The sequence below is a fragment of the Lissotriton helveticus genome, chromosome 5_1, assembly GCF_964261635.1.
Source record: "Lissotriton helveticus chromosome 5_1, aLisHel1.1, whole genome shotgun sequence".
NCBI lineage: Eukaryota > Metazoa > Chordata > Amphibia > Caudata > Salamandridae > Lissotriton > Lissotriton helveticus.
In genome coordinates, this window is record NC_136065.1 from 383,709,792 (window position 1) to 383,732,355 (window position 22,564).

The 22,564-nt window shown below is 41.0% G+C and overlaps 1 protein-coding gene across 3 annotated transcripts in view; it reads right to left on the reverse strand.

The window, feature by feature from the left end:
• Positions 1-22,564, reverse strand: part of LOC144754586 (alkaline phosphatase, tissue-nonspecific isozyme-like) — a 323,201-nt gene that overhangs the window by 42,147 nt on the left and 258,490 nt on the right. For all 3 annotated transcript variants that reach the window (XM_078642556.1, XM_078642554.1, XM_078642555.1), the window contains exons 7-9: positions 17,343-17,486; positions 10,154-10,223; positions 2,899-3,033 (exon numbers count right to left, since the gene is read on the reverse strand). In XM_078642556.1, coding sequence (XP_078498682.1) covers positions 2,899-3,033; positions 10,154-10,223; positions 17,343-17,486 — 349 coding nt within the window. The remainder of the gene's footprint in view (positions 1-2,898; positions 3,034-10,153; positions 10,224-17,342; positions 17,487-22,564) is intronic.

A 22,564-nucleotide genomic window follows, 5' to 3' on the forward strand; every position in this document is an offset into this window, starting at 1 on the left:
AATGAAGGGAAGTTAGATCTACACTGACTTTCCATTAGCACTACATGACAACCAATGAGAATGCTAGCTCCTCTTCAAACCTACTCCAGCTAGGGCCTCTCCTTAAAGAAAGAGGGGAGTTCACATTACTCCTGCTCAAGGCCAACCCCACCGGATTCTAATGAAGTTCCTACCACTGTCAAACACTTCACCTTTGCACGCAGAACCAAGCAAGGCCTCACCCTGCATTACGCCAGGACCTTAATCATCATAGGAGGGTACAATAAACTCAACTCCATCACCATGGGCATCCATCAAATACCACTTTTTCCCCAAAACTCCAAAGAGGTGATTCTCTCAGCAACTTGTATCACTTGCCTGGAAAGATCACTCGCCCACAGTAGACAATCTAACAAGTGACAAATTGCATAAAATTGCTTTGAAATCACGGTCCTTGATGATGCCATGTTGATTCATTTGTTGCCATTTTGTATACCCATACTGTGTATAGCCAGTGCCTTTTTCAACCTTATGATGAATTTAGCCTCACTCTCAAGCTTGACCCAGGTAACCTAGGATTTTGAACTTACAATCTCATTTTCTGGAACTTAATATTCTTTTTTTTCTGGGAGCAATGGGTGGGACCTCTTGAGGAGGAGGACTGGAGAGACGCTCTAATGGCACCCAAGACAGTCACCACCTCCGCCAGGCTCTGTCTGATCCAACTATATTATCTGCATGCCACATACTTAACGCCCAAACGCCTCTTCTGCGCAGGTATGAAGCTGGATGCGTCTTGTGCGCGATGCGCTCATGACCCAGCGGACTTCTTTCACATGGTATGGGCATGCCCGGTCATCACACGTTACTGGGATTCCCTAGAAAAAGAACTCATGGAGGTTCTGGGCAGGGAGGTCCCGCACAACCCCTTAAATATACTCCTGGGAATCTCGGCCGGCTGGAGGGCTCACGGGCTGACAAGCGATTCTTTACCACTGCCATAATGGTGGCCAAGCGCGACATTGTGACTAGTTGATAGAACCGAAATCCCCTAGCATATCGAAATGACGCCGAGGCATAGACTGGTGCGCAGCACAAGAGAAACCGCTATTTGAGGCTAGAGTATGTCCAGCTAAATACCGTAAGGTCTGGGGCAAATGGCTGGGGCAAATAGATTAAACATGTCTCCTTGTAAATGTGTGCTGTGTGCAGGATCTGTGGGACCATGTGTAAAAACTCATCTCCCTGTGCATGTAAAGAAAAATGTCAAATGATTGCTGTGCTGTACTATATTTGACTACCGCTGGTAGTTTCTGTTGAAAACCATACAGTTGTTTATCAAAAAAAATAAATCATCTTTTTCAAGGTTCTTTTTCGTTCTTCCCATGAGAAAGATATACACATACCTGCTATTAGATTTTCAGGAATTGTCACATATGTTCTTGCTTGAAACATACATTGAGAAAACCTATAAAATGTTGTGTTAATTGGGAGGCGAGGGGGTAGCAGTAGATGTTCACAGCTAATGGAAGGGAGATGCAAAGCGATGTGGCACTTTACTTGTTTTGCTGAATACGTTTGCCCAGACCTCACAGAGGCATACAAGTAGTTCATCTTATTTTTGGCATGTCTTCAAAAAGCACCTATAGCCCTACCCAAATCTCCAAATAACCTGGTCACCCAACAATAATCAGAGTCTGCAGCCCCCTTGCAGAACAAGCTTAGTTGTGCTGATTGTGTTTTAGCACTATATAAATGCATATAGCGTGCAACAAATGGCCAAGTCACCAGCATTGCACCTTCATCCTAAAATGGACCCTTTTATTACTGCAATGGTCATTAATATGGGGGAACAATAACTCAATGGGCTGTGCTTCTCAAGATTAAACGTCACAGAGGGGAGAACGCTCGTATATTCCACAGGTCAAGAGCTTCCGCCCAATGTAATGGAGCATTTTCAGTGATCAGACTTTAGTTATAAACAATCTGCCCATTAATTTAAAACTGGAGGAATGCTAAAACTCTCAGGCTTACAATCAGGGTATAGTGTAGATGTTGGGGCCTAGTCACAAAGGTAAATATACAAGAGTACACACACACACATTTTTACTATACCTAGGTGTAACTCAACACGTTTGCTATTGTACATTTTTTGCTATTCAGTCTTTGTTACTTTGCACATGTAGATCTCTCTTCCAATACAGCAGAGATCTTCATATAAAAAAGTATAGGGAACATGATTAACGTTTATTATTCTTCAAAACATTTATTAAAGATTTAAATGTAAATTTACTTTAAGTATTTATCTTTAACCTAGAGCTGATAGAATAAAAATGTGCAGCATATTAATTCAGCAAATTAAATGTGTATTAAATATTGAATTTAAAGATATTGGTTTAATTCATATATAATACACCGTAAACAAGAATAAAAAAATCCGTCCTTACTAAGTTATATTTTTATTTAATGTGAAGAACTTTCAATTAAAAGTAATGTATTGAATAGAATTCACATAATTTAACATTTTTAATAAAGGTTTATTTTTTTATTATGTTTAGTACAATTTCATAAATGAAAATAATGATGTAATATTTCTATAGAATATATTATAATATATATATATACACGTGTATATATATATATATATATATATATATATATATATATATATATATATATACACACACACACACACACAACACACACACACACATGAGGCAGATTGGGAGAGATGGGATGGGAGAGCAAGAATAGGGGGGAAGTGCAGAAGATGGAGAGCATGATCAGGATGAAAGTGACAAAGAAAAAGAAGAGAGAGTGTGATAGAGGGGGAAAAGAGAGAAAAAGAAGAAGCAAAAACGGATGTCAATGCCCGGTGCTCCTGGTTTACAGAATTTTCAAAGGGTGCACACTGCTCACCTTCCACCAACAGAAAGAATCCTTTGGAGTTTTTCCTTAAGATTCGGATGGCAGCATTCACCATCTCGGGCAGTGAAGGGTCTGTTTGATTGTCCCGGTCCAGCTCGTACATCATGTCGATTGGCTCAAAGAGACCTGCAACAAGAAAATGGTATGAACAAGAAAATGGTATGAGCAAGCGCGATCACACCGAGAGTCCATATAGATACCGTAGAATGGTTTGCAGAAAAAAGAGAAATCGGGCCTCATTTAGGAGTAGCTGAGTTTAAATGATTGCATCTGGTCATCTATGGATCTCAAGTGCATGAAAGATAACCAGGCTATCCCACTGAAATCCAGTTTAGGGGTTAATCCTTTTGCACCGTGTTCATAACACATTTACATATGTCATATAGTTGACTGTGATTGGATGTCTACAGGCTACTAAAGGCAGCTTGGCCTGACCCTGTAACCTTTTTCAGTGAAAGATACCTTGATGACTGTGCTTGCCTCAGAGTGTTTTTCAGTCTACCTTGATGATGTGAATACCTCCGTGGTTTTTGGTCTACCTTCATGATTTGATAGCCTCAGAGTTTTTCAATCTACCTTTGTTATTGTGATTGCCTCAGAGAGCTTTTCAGTCTACCTTGATGATTTGATTGAGTCAGAGGTTTTTAGTCTACCTTGATGTGATTGCCTCAGAATTTTTCAGTCTACCTCGATGGCGCGATTGACTCAAATTTTGTTCGATCTACCTTGATGATGTGATTGCCTCAGAGTTTTTCAATCTACCTTGATTTTTGTGATTGCATCAGAGAGGTTTTTAGTCTACCTTGATGCTGTAAATGCCTCAGACTTTTTCAGTATTCAATTTTAGTAGGCTATCTGACAGCAGCTGAACATAGAAAGCCTGGCACAGCAACACATGAGCACAGTAAGGGCCGGGGTGCCATCACTAGCAAATGATCATTTGCAACCAGGTGGGAAAGGATTTTTCTGTTTAACACATCTGGGCCCAAAGAGTGAGGCTTTGTGATAAAGATATAACCAAGTTTAATCTTTATTGATGAGCTGAACCTATTTACCTTTCTCGGATTTGTTTTACAATTGGTTTAAACATGATTATATAATCTTTGAACAGATTGCAATGGTGCAATCCACTCGAACTTTGCTTGACATATGTTTACTAGTTCAAACAAATGGTGTGGTGTGAGTATTTTAAGAACAGCAATAGCACAAATACATCCGTATTGTGTTTACAGTAGCTTAAACTGTGGCAGGAAGAGGGTCACGACCTCTAAGTCTATTTCAATCGAATCCAAAACCCTTCCTTGGCCTACACCAGATGCAACTGAAACAATATAAACACAGACTTGCGCAGATGTGACCTGTAACCTCACAGGCCAGCTGTCTCAGTAGGCCTTAGCCAGTCCCTGTCCACTCCCTGGTGTGTACTGAAAGCATATGTGCACAATGAACACTAAGCTATTGTGAGCTCGGCAGGAAGATGGGTTGGGTCTGTGTAAGAGTATGATTTATGATGGTCACTAAAAGCAAAGTAGAGTGAGTGAGTGTGTGTGTGTGTTGGGGTGTATGTAAAAACAGAGGGTATAAGAGCATAAGTGTTTTGTTAAATCGTTAAAAGTTGGAAAAATTGCCTATCTTTGATCTCCAATAAAAAATTATGACACAAAAGTTGGAAGTGGGGAGAGCCATTTAATAATTGCAGTGAAAATGGCTTTCAAAGACAGAAAAGACAGTTATAGAACACGTGCAAAAGCCATGCCCTAGAGACTAAGGTACTCATTACAAGTTTTGCAGGAAAACCATGTGTTAATAGCGCTCCTGGAATTACCAGGCTGGTTCAGCAAGGTGGGGGTGGGGGGGGGGGATGGGGACTGCCGCCTGGGCTGAATGGGGTGATATATGTGTGCTGCAGCAACCTGAGCATCTCATTCTATTTTTCTTAATCTTTACAAAAAAGAATTTGTCTCAATGGGCACAACTGGAATTTGGCACTGCAGTTCTTACATCAAGTTCTACAATATATTTTCTGTTTGTCAAAATCATGTATATTTTGATGTAATAATGTTTTGTGTATGAAATCTGTCAACTGTCATTTGTTATGCGTTGGAATTCCTGCAATAAGTAAGAAATGGATGAGGAGGTAATGCGCCGATTACTCACTGGTAATCTTCATTACTCCAATTCCATGTTTCTCGTCACATTACGTATGTTCCCTCCCCCCTTTTGTTCTTATTTGGGAGTGTTTGTGGAGACTTGTTAAATCAGGATGAGTTGGTGGGCCCATCCGACTTTAATAGTTAAAGGGGGAGGATTTTTTTTTTTAAAGAGAGAGTGGTGCATGGTATGGGTGACCTTGGTTGGTTTCCCTCACTATAATTGTAATAAGTAAGGGAACACGGAATATGGAATCAGAGAGTACTGAAGATTACCAGTAAGTTATCCAGGCATTATAACAACTTAGCCATGTCTAAGCACGGAAAATAATAAGTGTAGAATGTAATTATTATTGCATAATTTAACAAAACTTAGCTTACGGGTACTCAATCAGTTGATGTTGTTAGGATGAAAGGCTGACTTGGTCTTATACTATTTCAAAGTATTACTTGTACATCAGACCTGATATTTTAGCAGAGTTTTTAACTGGATGTACACAACTGACCACTGGTAATGCAGAGTGGACAGTGGTGGGGGTTTCAAGAGGAAAAATAAATATTTAAAAACAAGCCCTAGCAGCTCCAAAGGTCAGCTGTGGTTCTTAATCTGTGGTCTGAGGACCCTTGGGGGTCCACGAGGCCCTACTCAGGTGATCCGCAGCTGTTTTCCAAAAGTGAATATTAAAATTCTAAGATTAAAATGAATAAAGTATATACAAATGAAGAAGCAAAATTGAAAATGGGAAAACATTTTGCTGTATTCGATCGTGAATTAAACAAAATATTTCAATATTTATGCATTTATTCGAGGTTTGCTTGTTTTTGTATTTTTAGGCATTGTTTTGATGCTCAAATAATAGAAATTGCTTAGGCCATGTGTCCCCAGGTTCCAATAATGACTCAGTGGTGGGCCCGGATTCTAGTACTGATTCAGCGGGGGTCCAAATAATTCCAAAGGTTAAGAACCACTTCTATAAAGTATCCAGTCGTATCAGATTCTTTTACTCTCAACACCCCCAAAAATGTCTACTTGTCTTAATAGTCTCCTTTCTGCATGTTTGATCATACAACGCAATAAGTTGTTTCTGAAATTATGGGGGGCCCAGCCGGTAATAGCAATACTGCTGCAAAGTCAGCTTTAAATGGGGAATAGAAGGAGGAGACTGTGATTACGACAGTTTTTCCACATTTAAAGGCGCAACGTTAGTTACCGTCAGCTTTTTGATGGTGCTAACTGATACACTTTCTTGTGCAGTGAAGGAGTATTGCTGCTTTAGTTTTAGTGATTCTGCAATGCCACTTCATTCTAATAAGTAAAATTGTTGTAACATGATTTTTTTATTGTACACAACCATTCCCAAATGAGGGCTTACGTAGGGTCTACAGAGTTGCAGCTGGCGTGCATTTTGCCAATTCCGTGGGAATGGTGGCTTATATGCAAGTCAAAATGAAAGAGAATACCCAGCACACTAAAGACCAATCCCCAGAGTTTCAGACCTATATACCTCAAGAGAGCTTATACCAAGAATTCCTCAGGAACAAATTTAGGGGTGGCCTTCAATTGAACGAATTTTGATAGACTGATAACATCTCATTTATGCTGTCCAATAATAGTTCTTAAACCATTTCATTTTGTGGTCGTCTTTATTGTTCATGTTCTCAAACATATTCTTTGAATGGAACAATCAATAAAATTCAAACCATCTCCAGTAAACAGCCAACACTTGTTTAGCGATATTCACTTGATCAGGGCTCTCGTATTAGTTTAGTTCAGCTTTGAATTTTCAAAAACTCTTTCTTTTTGGACATTATATTTGCTTTGTTAAGTTTGGAATTCCATTCTGTTTGTTTTCTAGGCTTTGATATTCCCTTGTTTTTGGCTGACACAGTTCCACTGACTTTGATTTACTCCTCAGGTTGTCCACTATGTCTACTGAGCTAAGTATCTCCGTAGACAAAAAAGCTTTTTTACAAAGCTGTACATAAAACCATCAGGTCAGACACATGAGGGTAGTCGAGGCAGCTGCTGTATCTGTCTTTACAATTATTACCTTCTCTTTTATAAAATCTATCCTCAACAACTCTCTTTGATAGTTGAGATACAGCACGGACCAAGAAGTGTCAAAGCCGATGAACGAAATTATACAGGTGCTGTCATAGTGTGTTACTGTATCAATAAAAAATCTTAAGTCTCTTTGAGCAATGTTCTCCTCAGAAAAACCTAAAGCATAAAAGAATATTTTATCTCTGGATGGTCTCATCTAGTATTTCACGATTACCATATGTCTCTAAGAGGAATGAGGAATGAGCAAAATGGTTCTAAAGTGCAAGAGATGTCATGCATCACACAACAGGTTAGCAGTCTATCTTTACAGTGACAGGTTAATTGATGATGTTGAATGAGGTGAGACAAGTTGCACCACTTGTAGAGCTGAGGTGGAATGTACTAGTTTGAGACTGGACAAGGAGGCGTGGATGCAGAAGTATGAGGTGAGGTGCAAGAAGGGGATCCTAAAGATGGGTGATTGCTAGTAGCAATTCTGTGATTCTGGGAAAATCACTTAATCGCCCCATGCCTGCCAAAAAGGAATGTGTCCAAGTGTAACATAACTGGTGCTCATGTAAAGCACTCCAATACCTTCGGGTCGTGTTCATGCTATATAAAACCGCAAAAATAAAGGAGTAAATATTGCCTTAACAAACACAAACTCACACAGACACGTAACGAAATGCAACAACTACATAGATGCCTGTATGCTCCCCTAGAGATGGCTGCAAGAACGGCTGGATCAGTGACCTCTGGTGAAGTTTGGCAGAAAAGTTCCAGAAGCGTTTAAAGTAGTTTTTCTCACCATGGGAAGATATGGAAAATCTGCCACAAATGTCTTGGATGCATATTCACCAAGAGACTAGAATTAGTGAAAGTCACATCACAAACCATTCTACCATTGGTGACATCACAGAAGGGAGTGCTTCAACAATCTTGTATTTGTGGGTGGAAGGGGAAGAGCGAGGAACGGAAACTTGAGAAAGTAAGGCTACTCAAATCTTTATTTCTGTTTGTTCCTCTTGTTGCCTCATAATGCTCAAAATAATGGGTAACAAGGACAGGTCCATTTTCAATGGCTCAAACAAGCTTGACATTACTCTATATGCGGATGACGTAGCAGTGTTCTCCTCGGATGTGCCTCAAGCCCTGAAAGGTATCATAATTGAAGCTGGTATATATGGCTCAGTCTCTGGCTATAGACTTAACACCACTAAAACTCAAATTGTTACGAATTACCAGCTGTCCGTTCCCACTCCAGGAATTTGCGGTGTCGCAACGTATCTGGGTGTCAAAATCTCTTCGGATATTGACTCAATTGTAGCACTAAATTATGAAATATTATTAAAAGAAACTGCTATGCAATTTAAGAAATGGCATAAATTACCACTTAGTATCATTGGCCGAATAAATTTAATTAAAATGAAAATCTTGCCCAAATACTTATATTTATTTCGTGCAATTCCTCTACTCGTAAACAATTCTTATTTTCTTAGATTAGAAGGAATTATTAGTAGTTTGATATGGGGGTATAAAAAAGCCCGACGAGCCGTCTCCTCACTCAAACTTCCGTTTAGTCAAGGAGGTCTGGCTCTCCCGGATTTCAAGCTATATTATTGGTCGGCTTTTTTTGGTTCGCTTTCGTAGTTTAACAGTTTTTGACAAGTGTTTGTATTTTCATAAATTCTTATTCGGACAAGATGCTAATATGTTTATTTACAGATTAAATGACCCTAATTATTTCAAAAGGGTTACATTTAAGATGGTACGAGATACCGTTAATATCTGGCGCTCCATCATGAATAAATGTAATATTTCTTGCTTACATTATAAAATACCTTTGTGGGGTAATCCAGGCTTTCCTTTAATTTTTCAGGATTCAACATGCCGATTATACTTAGAATCTGGTATTAAGCTCTTGGGAGATTTGTATGATCATCAAGGATTTATGGCGTTTGAAAAAATAAAGCAATGTTATAATTTATCAGAACTGGCTAGGTTTAAATACTATCAGATTAGAGATTATTTGGTGAAGAAATTAGAACTCACTATGGCAATAGATTCTGATTTTTGGGACTGTATTTATAGAGAATCAGACAAAGCCATGATTAGCATAGGATATAAGATATTTTCTGACTTTAACACTAGCGACATCATAAAATTAACTGAGAAATGGAATAGAATATTAGCTTTAAATGTACCACCTGATCTAATTACTTTATCTCTTAAGAGTTTAAATACATCAGTTCATTCTTCTAGCCTTAAATTACAAATGTTTAAAACTATATGTCAATTATATCATACCCCCGAGAGAATTCTTAAATGGGCAAGTAATAATAACTATAGTGAACGTACGAAATGCCCTAAATGCGATCTAAGTGGTGCTGATATTGTTCACATGTTTTTTTCTTGCCCTTATCTTAGTGAATATTGGGATGGAATAGTTAAGGTGGTTTCTGATAGACTTACTGAACCTATTTCTTTTTCACCAACTAATGTGTTGATTGGTATATGTGGGGGTTCTAGCACATTTAGTGATCTGTTGAACATATTAGTTACTTGCGCAAGACTTATTATTGCTAGAGCTTGGATTCAGAAAAATCCACCAACTGTTATGGAATGGTGGTGCTTAGTTAAGGAAATATATACTATGGAGATCACCCTTGCTATTTCAAAGGGCCTTCGGGCTAAACGAAAAACTGACAGAATCTGGGGATTATTTATGTCTTAAAAATAATATACTTTACTTACCGTTGTCTCTATTATTTATTTTTTATTCTGTATGATCTCTTTACTGCTTATGATTAATGAAATGCTTAATGTTTTTCCTTTGACTCTATTGAAATCTGTGTAGATGGATTTTGTTTATCATGACTTTTTTATTTTTGTTCTTTTGATACAAATAAAAAATATTTAAAATAAATTTTTTTTTTTAAAAACAAGGACAGGTCTGGCTTGCCAAAGACCAAGCACACTAAATTGAAATCCATGCTAACCCCATGATGCGCTCCCACCATCCAACCAGTACATCCTCCATTCCTCTACTCACCCATGAGGTAGTCCACCTCTTGCTCCTTGATAGCCAGGAGCTGGTTTCTGTTCCAGACATACGTAGCCACCTGAAGAGAATAACAGACACAGAGTCAAGATACAGAGCAATGCAACTAGGATGAAAAACATGGTCTGTAAACTTGGGGAGAAGGTCACAGAACTAACTCACAGATTTCCCTCTTCTGGAAGGACAGTTCCTCATCTGTTGCAATAAACACCTCTCCTTCTATGTTTGAACCAGTTTATCAATCTAAAAAATATATCCTGTCCGCTACATCTCAATGGGTGGTTAAAGCATCTAGCTAGGCCTTCATTGCCCCCACCCCACTTGCTTCTAAATTCCTGGGTGTTTTTAACACAGACTGTTCCTCAGAAAGTCCACATCCCGTTTAGTGAGGCGTGCTAATCTAAATTCCATCCAGCAGCTACCCACGGCTACTCCTACCATAATATGACAAGCACCTTCAATGTGCCACCTGCACATGTGCTTGGCTCGATTCAATGCTGCTTGACTTGGAAGACAAAAAATATGTATTCATGCCTTCCCTTCCTTCAACTGTCTGGTGGCCAAAGTAAAAAGCTTCCCTTAAAAATTATCAAAATCGTCTCCCACCCTTCTAGTGGTAGGGTGTACTGATCATACCACCACTCAACTAATTTAATACACATTGTTAAAAAATGCCAGAAGTCGACTTACGTAATGATGAGGTTTGTACCCCATCATTATTATAATATTATACCCCAGCATTGTACCCCAAAGTAAAAGACCATTTGGGCTAAAAACCTAAAATAACCCAGCACCGACCACATATGTCTACCAACGCCTTAGTGTTGTGGAGGTAATCAAAGACATGAATTTGTTCACTGCTTCCTACTTTAAAATGCAAGCTAACATTAACGCACTAGCATCCTTTATATCTGTAAGGAAGAAACCACAATAGTGCTCCCCATGGTTCTTAAAGAGCTTCAAGATTGTTAGAAAAGATAAAAAGTCTTACGGACAGAAGTGGTACTCTCCCTCCCCATGTGCCCTCGCCTCCTCTACCCACATCTACCTGTCCCCTCACACCCCTTGCCTCTAATCTACTATAATCTTGAGTTCTGGAGTGGCGTGCTACTCTCTGCAAAGCATTTCAATGCCTTGTCAGAGGTAGTAAGAGCTATAATAATACTACGTACAATTCAAGTAGCCTAGAGATCTATGCACGTCCAAGGAAAAAACAATTAAGGCAATATTGTAGCATGGATGTTTCTCCTGCTTCCTTTTTTAATGCCCCTGTCTCAACAGTGAGAGTCCGTCAGGCCTGCCTTTTACATCAGTTTATTTCTTGTTGCTCTGTGACCAGTATCCTAGGACATCTGTTCATCAAATTGCAAAAGTTAGCACAAGTGATATCATGTACCGCGTGACCATAAATTACTTCACAGGACAGACCCTTTTTCCTTACCTTTGCCCCTCAATAAACTCATTATTGCTGCAGGGGACGTGAATGAGAAAGGAGTGTAAAATGCAAACAATGACCAGGTGCCCCACCGCAAATCGCGGTGGGGTGCCCTTAGTCGTTCCATGTGCAGTAGCCAAACCGGAGACTCCCTCTTCTGTCTTTGGCCAGGAAGTAGAGAGGATCGCCAGTGACATCATCCGGGGTGCCCAGACAGCTTATAAGGCCTTATGATGAGGCAAAGGATCAGACTCTTTTTCCCTCCACTGAGCACCATCCAGCATACCACAGTAAACATCCACCCACCCACTCCTGAAGAAAGGAGGACTTGGTGGAATTTCTTGTAGCAGAAAAAGAGGGGCTACCCAAAATTTGGACTGATTTACTGAACTTACACCTTGGAGGGGGGTGTTGTTTTGTGGAGGCACTTGGCAGGCAGGAGGGAGGACGGACCTGATTTTGATCCTGGACTTTTCTGCCCTACCCCGGGATGCCTAGAGTTGAACATTTTGGGATTTTTGCCTGGTGCCAGGCACCCCGGCAGGGACGAAGAGCTATGTGGTGCCCTGGTGTATGTGGAACTGGGGGTAGTGTATTGTCCATCCCTCTGAGTGATGGATGGGAAGTTGCCACAAAGTTATGCCCCGGATGCCCTGGGCGTGGGCAATGGATATGGAAAAGGTGCCTGCTGGCACTTTTTGCATTCTAAAGTGTTGTCAACTGTTTTATTGCTTGCACAATCTTTGAGCTGGTTTGCTGGTCTTACATTCTGTATTCTCAAAACAATAATGGCTTGAACTGATCTTCCAAGTGCATTCTGAAGTGTTGTCCTGTAATGTGTGGAGACAACTATTTTATTGCTTGCACAATCATTGAGCTGTTTTGCTGATCTTACGCCCTGTATTCTCATAACAATGTCGTTGGCTGATCTTACAGTATTCTCCTAACAATAATGTTTGCCTTAACTATGGTTATCGTTCCTCACTGCTGCCATGTGACTATGTGAATAAAAGGCTACGCCCTTGGTAAAAGCACATTAATTGCAGTTGTCCAACTCTTTAGGTGTCATTTCAGTGGTGGGGGCGGCGAGTTGCACGTTGTGAGCGCCATGGAAAGAGGTCTCACAGTTAGAGCTTTAGCCCGACAGTGCCAAGGCTAATAAAGAGCAGTTTCTCCTCAAAACAAAAGGGGAAGAGAGGAATTTTTAGAGCAGTCCAGCACACAACTTCCTGGGTAGCATAAACCTAAAAAATCTAATAAATATGCCACTCAGCAAAACCACCAAGTCTCAATTAAAGACAGATGATTTATATACTTTTGACTCCACTATCTTCAATTAAGACTTGGCGGTATTACAAAATGGCACACTTATTAGTTTTTTGAGTTTAACAAAAAGCAGTCCCACTGGCAGCAACTGCTACTCCTGGCTACCCTTAATGAATGACCTTGCTCTAGATAGAAAGACTCCACACACAGTGTGGCATCCACACGCTGATGGCTTCATTGCTAAGTTCGCTATATCCTTCACAAGATCTTCATGTGGTATTGCGAGGTTACTCACTCGATTGTGTGTTGAATGGTGGTGACTTTCTCCAGGAGCGGCTCTAGGCTCATGGCTGCCCTGGGCAGGGAGCATAGGTAGGGGCCCCCCGGAGGAACGGAGGCCAATGAAGAAGGGGGGGTCAGGGTGTTTGGAAGTGGAACAGAGCTGGAGGCCACCAAATCCCTGCCAGGGGCCACCACGCAAATATGTATCCATCCTCAGAAAATTATTTTATTAAGGATATATATTGGCATGGCGGCCCCTGGGGTTTGGTGGCCCTGTGCAGGTGCACAGCTTGCACATGCCTAAGGCTGCCCCTGCTTTCTCAGTCATTTAGAACTCTGTGGAGGGTTTTTATATACATTCTGTTTTAGTGTATATTTTACAAATAGAGATTTCTCAGAGAACACTACACACCCCACGTGCGGTTTCAATCCCTGAGGGGAAGTGATGCTGTTTGCGGGAAGCAGGTTTCAACAAGTGCCTGCACTGGGGAAGGGGAGGCGTGTCTGGCAGAGAGTGCTCACAGTCACAATGCCGATGCTGTTTATCTCACCTCTGTTCACCTTCTTAAATATTTGAGCAACATGCAATGTTCTGGGTAGTGTCTGGTGTCACCACTGGGATAAGGCCGTGGACTACATGCACATGCGTCTTCTTCCACGGTTCCTTTTTTCAGCATGAGACATGTTCTACTTGCTGTACATATTTTTAGTTCCTGCTCTGGCAACTGTCACCATTAAGAGCATGGGATTGAAATGATTGATAGATGTAGTTAGTTTAATAATGCTTATTCAATAAATTATTCAAAATAGCTGACTATTCAAATATGATTATACATCAGTCAGAACAACCTGTAGTCCAATACACTAAGCATGTGGGTCTAGTTTGGGATTTTATTGATTTTATTCAAATATTGTATAAACAGGACTTGCAGGTCTTTTTAAAGTTCTATGTATGCATGTTAAACTTTTATGGTCCACTGAACGGAATAAAGTTGTTCTGTTCTGACAAACTGATTGATTTATAGATAATCAACAATAGTCTAGGAAACAGTCAATTAAGACATAGTCCTCCCATCAATCTGAGCAGGCAATGCAGTGAAATTGCAGGCTTTCGATTGTGTCAACTAACTGCTGCAGGTTGGTGTTTCTTACAATAAAAGGTTTAGTCATATTTTTCAGTGGTTCTCCCTATTCCATACATGTTGATAAGGTGATTCTGAAAAAAGGTAGCCATCTCACTCCAAGTCATTAAGGATATTGTCTCCAGTCCTGGACGTTTTCACTTACAAATCACTGATTTGAAGTGAATTTATCTAATTAGCTCAATGAAAGAAAACCAAAACTACAAAGCCCAGAATACATTAGGGTATCAAGCAAACCAGCATCCCTAATGACCTGGAGGGAGGTGGTCACTCTAGCCTGAAAACAAGGCGTCTATTGGGTAAGAAATAATCAACTGGAAAGCACACTAATGCCTCCCATGTGTGCATGTATGTACTCCAAATCAGTCTTTCACAGTAGAGTTGCACAGTTACTCAAGAGAGGCAGGTGCCCTGCTTCTTGGAAACACAGTGAGAATGTTACACACTATCCAGTTGTGGTTTCATAATGCAATGCAGTGAGAACACAAAGGACTCCTGCGAGAGGAAACGCAGAGGCACGTACACCTGCAACCAGTGATGTGATAGCCCCATCCAGCATGCCTGACCATCGTTAGGAGCCTAGGAGGAAACAGAAAACACTATGTCTGCCAAAGGGGGACATTTTTCCCACAAGTAGACTGCCTTTTTACTTGAAGGGTAGTGGGAAAAAGGAGAAACAGTCAAGAACAAATGAGTTGCGCTTCCTGGCTCTTCTAAAGTGGAGATCAAATGGGGTAGATGCTGTTACCCTGGCTTGCTCTTTGATACCCCTTGCATTGCCGTAGGGACCTATGGGTTGTGTGGTCCTGAAAACGGCTATGGGAGCTTTATTTACACTCTTTAATATCCACTCCATCCCATTCCTCTTGTTTCTTACTAACTATTAGGTGTTGATGGCTTACGTGTGAGAAAATGGGATGATCTTGAGAAGTCATTTTGGGTCAAAGATCAATGATCTCACTTCTTCTATGCCTGTCGATTTGGTGATTCCATATCAATGTTTGAAACACAGTGCCATATGCTTTAATCCAAGAACATACATATGGAGGAAATTACATATAGGAATATTAAGATCTCCCCAACAGGCTGATGACTGCATGACTGCTACGGTTGGAGTAAAGGCAAACATGTTGAAGACTTACTCCCGGAAAAAAGATCTTAGATGGACATAGCATCTCTCAGGGTTTTTTTTGTGATTTACATTTGAGAAATTATTTATTGTTGTGATTTAAAAAAAAACTGAAAATAGTTAAATATAGATAACAACTGTGTTTAAAATGTATTCTTTAAAGGCAGAAGTATGCAAAGGCAACAGTATATGAATTATATTTACAAGAGCATTCTCTGACTATTCGGTTGATCGATCTTTTCCATAGCCACGTCTTAATAACTAGCTACTCTAGTTAAAAGCCCTGGCTTCTCAGTATTCAGGCACAGATTAACTGCATCCTTGCATCTACGAATTTCATGGCTAAAAAAATCAGAAATGAAACTAGTATCTCCTCTAAAAAGTTCTAGTATTTACAAGGACATAAAAGGTACATTAGGCCTTTAATACCCAAAATTTGGATTAAGCAAAACTATAAGCGCATTCATTTTCTGTCTTCTGACTGAGTCTATCAGTGTTTCTAAGTTAGCCTGACTGGGTCTAGATTCTGGTGTGAGGTCACGATAGTGTGTGATCTTTCTCAGAGAATACAAAATAATTTAAAACTCTGGATTTAATTGTTAACTGATCTGCAATGAAGGTCTAAAAATATTTTGCATCATGGATGTTCTATCAAGCCTCTTGTGAGTTCAGATGTTCCTGCTAACTTTGGAAATATGTTGACCATGGACTGTCTGCCATCTCCTTTTCATCCTTTCTGAATTTCCAAATGTATTATTTTTAGGTAATGATATGCCTTGTCTTTGCCTGTGACACATCTTTAAAAGAAGGCAAACTGTACTTGGCATGTCCTGCCAAGTTACGCTGAACTCTAAATGGATTTATTTGTTTGTTTCATGTAAATGCTCCAATCCAAGGGTAGCCAGGACGTATATATGGCATGTGCAGGAGTTAATGCAGCAATTACAAGATCATAAGAAATATAATGTTCCTGTTCGCTATCACCCTTAACCCTCTTTTATTGCTCAATCCCACCCACCCCAACCTTCGCCATCAGACACCAGATCTGCCCATCTCTCATCCACAGAGGTGGGAGGAGAGGAAGTTTTAGCCCTAGAGAACAATGGTCAATGAACTGCAGACGGTAGCCAACTCACTTCCATGACTAACAAACCAACCTGCTGATATTACCAGGCCCATCAGTGTAAGACAGCCTCCTATGGAACTAGAAAGCATCAAAGGTCCATTGATTTTCTGCACAGTTGCGATGAAGTAAAAGGTCTTTTACAGGTGGCAGTTGTACAATCACAGAAGGACTCCTACTCCTGTGCCTGCTTATAGACAAAGCCCAAGTCCATTCAGATCAAAATAGGAACCATGAGGCCTTGAGAGATTATTGATTATCTTATACACAGATGTGGAGAAGTGTGGCTCACTGGTTAGAGGAGGCAGACCCTGAAGCAAAGGTCAGACCCGGGACCAGGGTTCAATTCCCGACGCGGCAGGGTCTTGAGCCCAAATATCCACGGACTCGATAATTCTCGTTTCGGTGCCTACTCGAATCACGAGTTCACACTCTGCAGCTCTGGGCAACAGCCTGCTTAATCTCCACAACGGTCCCCCCGCGGCGGGATGCCTGGCTTTCACCTTGGGGATGCCCAGTACGGGTATCTCACAGGGAAAAAGCCAGGACGTGTTCCCAAGGCAAGCGCCGAGATGCCTACGGGTAATCGAGCGCTATATAAGAACGCATAATAATAATAATAATAATAATAATAATGTCCAGTCAATAATCTTCAATTTCAATGCAGACACGGTATGTAGAACAGTAAGAGCATATACTCTTCATTAATACAACCAACTACCTAACCCAAGCTTTCTTTGTGAGAAATGTAGGGTGGGTGATTATTAGCCCTTTTTATCAACTTCAGCAATATCCATCAGTACCTTATTTTTGGGTTTTTTCTCTTTCCAAATGTTGATGAGGTTCAGGCCATCCAGGCGAGTTCCGTTGGCCTTCTCGTCTGTGGGGTATTCTTCATCTGAGTGATTCTTGGGGTACATGTATTTACGTCCGCCTCCCATGATCACCTAAAAGAGGGAGAAAAAAACTGAGTTTCTGTCTAACCAGTTCTGGCAGTTTAACATCTCAACTCTTCACTCCTGTCAGTTCCCAAGAAGCTTGGTTCTCACACACACCCTCCGGCCTCCTGTCACATATCAATGTCAAACACAAAGCTTTCAGAGACTAACCAATTCCAGCATTCACCCGACTGTGTTAATTTGTCCTCACAAAACCTGACTGTAAATGTAAAATCAAAACTAAAGCACTCCTGAGCACAGGAACTCTGGGTTTTGTCTTCAAGAGTACAAAAAATGCATATTTATCTTGACTCGTATCCTAGACATATATACATAAAACACTAGTGAGAGCGGATTGACCATTTGCTCGGTCTGGGTAATGCCGATTTGGCCAGGCTTTCTTTAAGGACTTTGGGGCTGGCCCTCTGCTGGTTTAGGGCTGCTCTCCTGCTGATTCAGGGCTGACTACAGGTGTTTTCACACTGCTCCTTATTAGCATCTCAAAAAGTAAAATAAAATGTTTCTTAAAGCTGGATTTTTCAAAGAAACATTCTGCAATGCAGCTCCCCACCCTCATTTGGCAACTTAAAGAAACACTGCCCCCATTTAAGAACCTTATCTTTGAAGGTTGTTTTGCTTTACTGGGCTGCACAAGGATAGCCAATCTCTGCTGAATATCAAAAAACATCAGGCAAGTGGTTTCCTTAAACTATAATACCGGTTCAACCATAATACTAACTTAGCGGACTACAAAGTTACTGGAACAATACCTCAGCGACATATGGAAGTTAAGCCTCCTTACGCGGGGGGAGCAGAGTGCATAACATTTTACAATGAATTAATTTGAGTGTTATCTGCCTTCAAATTTTCAGTTTGCCCCCCTAATTAGCAAAATGTCTCTTACAGCTTTCAGTGGGCTACCAACCTGAGCAAAGTTTTCTCTCCCTTCATAAAATTATCCACCTTCATTGACTTAGATGGAACACCCCTCTAAAAATGCCTTCAAGCGCCATCTTTCAAGAATCAACTGAATTGTGAAGTATGAATGTAGTGCCAATCTTCAGAAGGTGACCTATGATTGGTCTGTTGGGAAGCAGCCAGCTGGGGCACACTTCCTCCATGAAGGGTCATTCACCACATATCTATGTGGAGCAGACCACTTCTGAGTGACTGGAGGACTTGACAATCACAAGCTCCACGCTCAATGGAATCATCCCTCCTTGGATGCCGGAAAGAACTCAGGGGAGAGACTGCAACCTGAAAAGAAGGAAACGCTATGGTTGGGCAGCAATTATTCCTTTTTGGAACAGCCAACAATGTTGATGCTAATTCCTTTTTTATTTGGATGGGAGGGTCTGGCCAAAACCCGCACATCAGTTTTCAGCTTAAACCGAGCGTAGCCTATGCAGTGAACAGTAATCAGCTCTCGTATTGGAAATTGTTGAACTATGGTCGGCTCCCTACAGGCAGACTACAGAAGTGAAAACAGAGGATCACCATTAACATGCGAAATGGAGACAGCAATTGCATCCAAGGCAGACCATATGAAACATAACCAATGGGAGTAGAGCTTCTAGGCTCATGATACTCCATCACAAACATTGAGGATATCCCGTAAGCTCTATTACAAATTTCTTATAGCGTATAGTACTTGTAATAAGGCAGACACAATATCTGCCACATTTTGATGGAATTTCAAGTCCATCAGACTCTATATGAGGTCCTAGATGCAGTTTTGTAAAGCAACTGGACCCTATTTTCAGGGCATCCACGCTGCAATCAACCGCATTGTTTGTGGTGTAGGGTAGTGACGAGGGGAAGATACAGCACCTCTTTTCAGTCAGCCTAGGTGAGATTCACCTATGTCTAACATTGTGCGCCAAACATCTTGCAACCATCTTTCTCTCTAGATTCCCCCTCTCCCGTGTCCAGTGATCAGGCCCTCCCATCTCTGTTTATTTAAGTGTTTCTTTCTTGGCCCTCTTGTGCATCCCTTTCCTGTGGTACTCTGTCTCTCTTTTAGGCCCTCTTTCCAACCAGTCAATCATTTTCATCTGTCAAATTTACAAATTCAAATGAACTTTATTGGCATGATGAGTTAGATCAGTGTTGCCAAAGCTAACACACAACATCTAACCAATATACAAAACCACAATGTTTGAAAATTGCTATTTTTCTGCTTTCATATAAAACTTTGAACATGAATTAAGTGTGGTAGGCATTCGTGTCCTTAGATTTCATGTCTAATCTGATGGCAGGATGTAACCTATCTGCCAGCAGTTTCTGACAGTGTTCTCTTAGGATGACAAACTGTGAGTTTCATTCACATTTTCTGTTGAAATCTTTGTCCCTCCCAGTCATCTCTCGAAACTCTGGACCTTATTTAGAAAACTTGAGAGATATCACTTCTGTCGTGGTACAACTGCCACTGGAAATAACGCTTTTGTGATGCGGCTGACTCAACATCCGCCTCGTTTCTGACAGAGTAACCCATCTTCCCTACTCTTAATAAGGCCTAATTTTTCTCTGATACCCACACACCATCTATAGTGCAGGGGAAAATGTGTTTCACATTATATTCTTCCATTCTCAAGCAGGATGCAGATCCTGGCCTTTCTGTGTTTCCATTTCCAGTTCTGTCGAGCTGTTTCTACCTACAGTTTATAGTTTATGATCCTATACCTGGCGAGTGTGTCTGTGTGTTGTGCCCTGGCAGGGGTGAGTTCGTTTGCTGGGCTGTAGTTCCTGCGAAGGGATGTATAGCAGTTTGAATTGTTCTCTAGCTGCTCTTTCCAGTAAGAGATATAATTCCTTTTTAAGATTTGCTCTAGTTTATTGAGTCTGGCATCCATCTACGAATGATTAACTCCTCCTCTTTCCTCCGCCTGTCCATTCTATCCCTATGTTTTCCTCTCCCTCTAAATAACTCGCCCTGCCATTCCATCCTCCTCCCGCCAGGCCCTCTTTTCCTTTCCCCTTTCTTAGCATTCATTGTCTGCAGTTGGCATCCTTCCTGCAAATTGCTTGCTCCTTTTTCTAACTTCAACACACAAGTAAATTCGAGCTGAAGAAAACACACGCAGAATCAAAGGGTATCTTGAAATCCATTTATCATCACTGGTGGAGGGAAGGGTTGGGATAGGGTGGAGAGGGCTGAATATCAGGGTTTGCTTCCTGTGATCCATGCCATCACACATTCTCGTTCTCCTCGCCTGTTCCTCATTTGATGCATCAAACTAATCCTTTTAGTTGAAAACAATCTCACATCCCAAGGCTTCTGAAGGAAAATACATTCCAGGCAGAGTCGACAATCCAGTGCCTAATGAACTCATCACAGAGAAGAAACGCTGCCAGCTCTGTGACACAGTACAGTCAGTGGTTAATTTGTAAAAAAAAATAAGTGCCGGGTCTCTCTTCAGGAGGCAGCTTGCACAAGCCCGTTTCTCCTGGTTGCGCCCCGTGAAACAGAACCAGCTACCAACTATGAAAGATGGGGGGAGAGGATGTGGCGTAATGGACTGAGCTGCCGACTTCAGAGCTGGTGAACCGACTTCGAATCTCTACGTCGACTCCACATCCTGTGATTCTGGGCAAATCACCTAATCTCCCCGTGCCTACCATAAATGAATGTGTCCTTAATTGTTGCTCATGAAAAGCACCGGTGTTGATGAATAAGTGTGGGTGCTGAGCACCGGAAACCACAGGCTCAAATTAAGCACTGAGTACAGTTTAAAGGAACTATCCGTCACCCTGTAGGGAACACTCAAGATGAATTTCCCATGTAACTGCTTTCTAAATGTTCGAAGTCAGCCACAGCCCTATACATCAGCCCAGGCACTTATAAATGTGTTATTGATGACATTTGCAGTCAATATTGCAAGATCACTTGCTAGTGCCTTGGACAGAGGAGGACTGTGAGCATGATTTATAATTTGATGGACGGAGTTCATTGTGTCAGGGTGGCGGAGGACATTACCCTAGCCACCCTGATATATTACTATCTGACAAATTTAGAGATGACTGCCGGACAATTGGTAATTTTTTGTACATTGAAAGGAACCACTATCACTGCGGTACCTTTTAATGTCCAAATATGTTGGTGGATGCCTGCGGTCAATTTTCGACAGACCTCCACCAGGCTTTTTCAATTTCTAAATATTTTTCAGAAACAAACTGCCAAAACAGGAGTTTGTTTCTGAAAAATTAGCAAATTATGTCGCAAATACAGTAAATCCATAAATATGCTTTAAACGCTACAGCCAGAGTAGCCTAAATTCACTGACCCTCACTATTGCCGATAGTTTAATTAACAGTTTAAGTTAAATGAAGAATAAACATTCTAATTCGAATCAGTGCCCATTGTTAACTACACTTTGAAGAAAACCGATTCTTCAAACTATGCCCCCCAATAAAAAATAATAATCTTTGTCCTTCTGGTGCTCGAAAAGGGGCAGATACATGAACTCAGGCTGAGATGCCTACAGTGTAGTCTTACCACAGATGAAATCTCGAAAACATCTCTGTATCTGTCCAACAGAAACTTGATCCTCAGTTGCTTGATTGACCAGCTCTGTTTACAAGATCTCATGGCCACAAGAACATCAGTCGACAGGGAGGGACTTGTGACAAATCTTCCTGGGAGTCAGAAGGTCGTTTTCCTTCCATCAGGGATAGTTTAACTTCTCTTTCTCAGGCTATCACAGCACCAAAGATTCTCCCTATCCCAAGGCTTAAAAGCCAAGTCTTGAAGGAGGGCATGTTTGGGGTAAACACCTGCTCTACCCTGGTGTCAGGGTCTCTTCAATGTCCAGACAAAGTACAAGGCCTTTGGCATGGAAGGTATTTACCTTAATTTGGGAGCAGAAGTGGGAAGCACGCGCAACCAAAGTACTAGATTAGGTCTAAATTCGGAACCTTCCTCCAGTCATAATGAAGTGAATGGAGGCACTATGCCACATTTTTGTGGATTCAACCGAAGTTCAACTGAGAGGTCAGACAAGTTTGAACCAGTTTTGTTAAAGATATGTATCCGTGTCAGACCGCTGCTATCAGGTGGATCAGGTTGCCAGGGGACAAAAAGCAATACA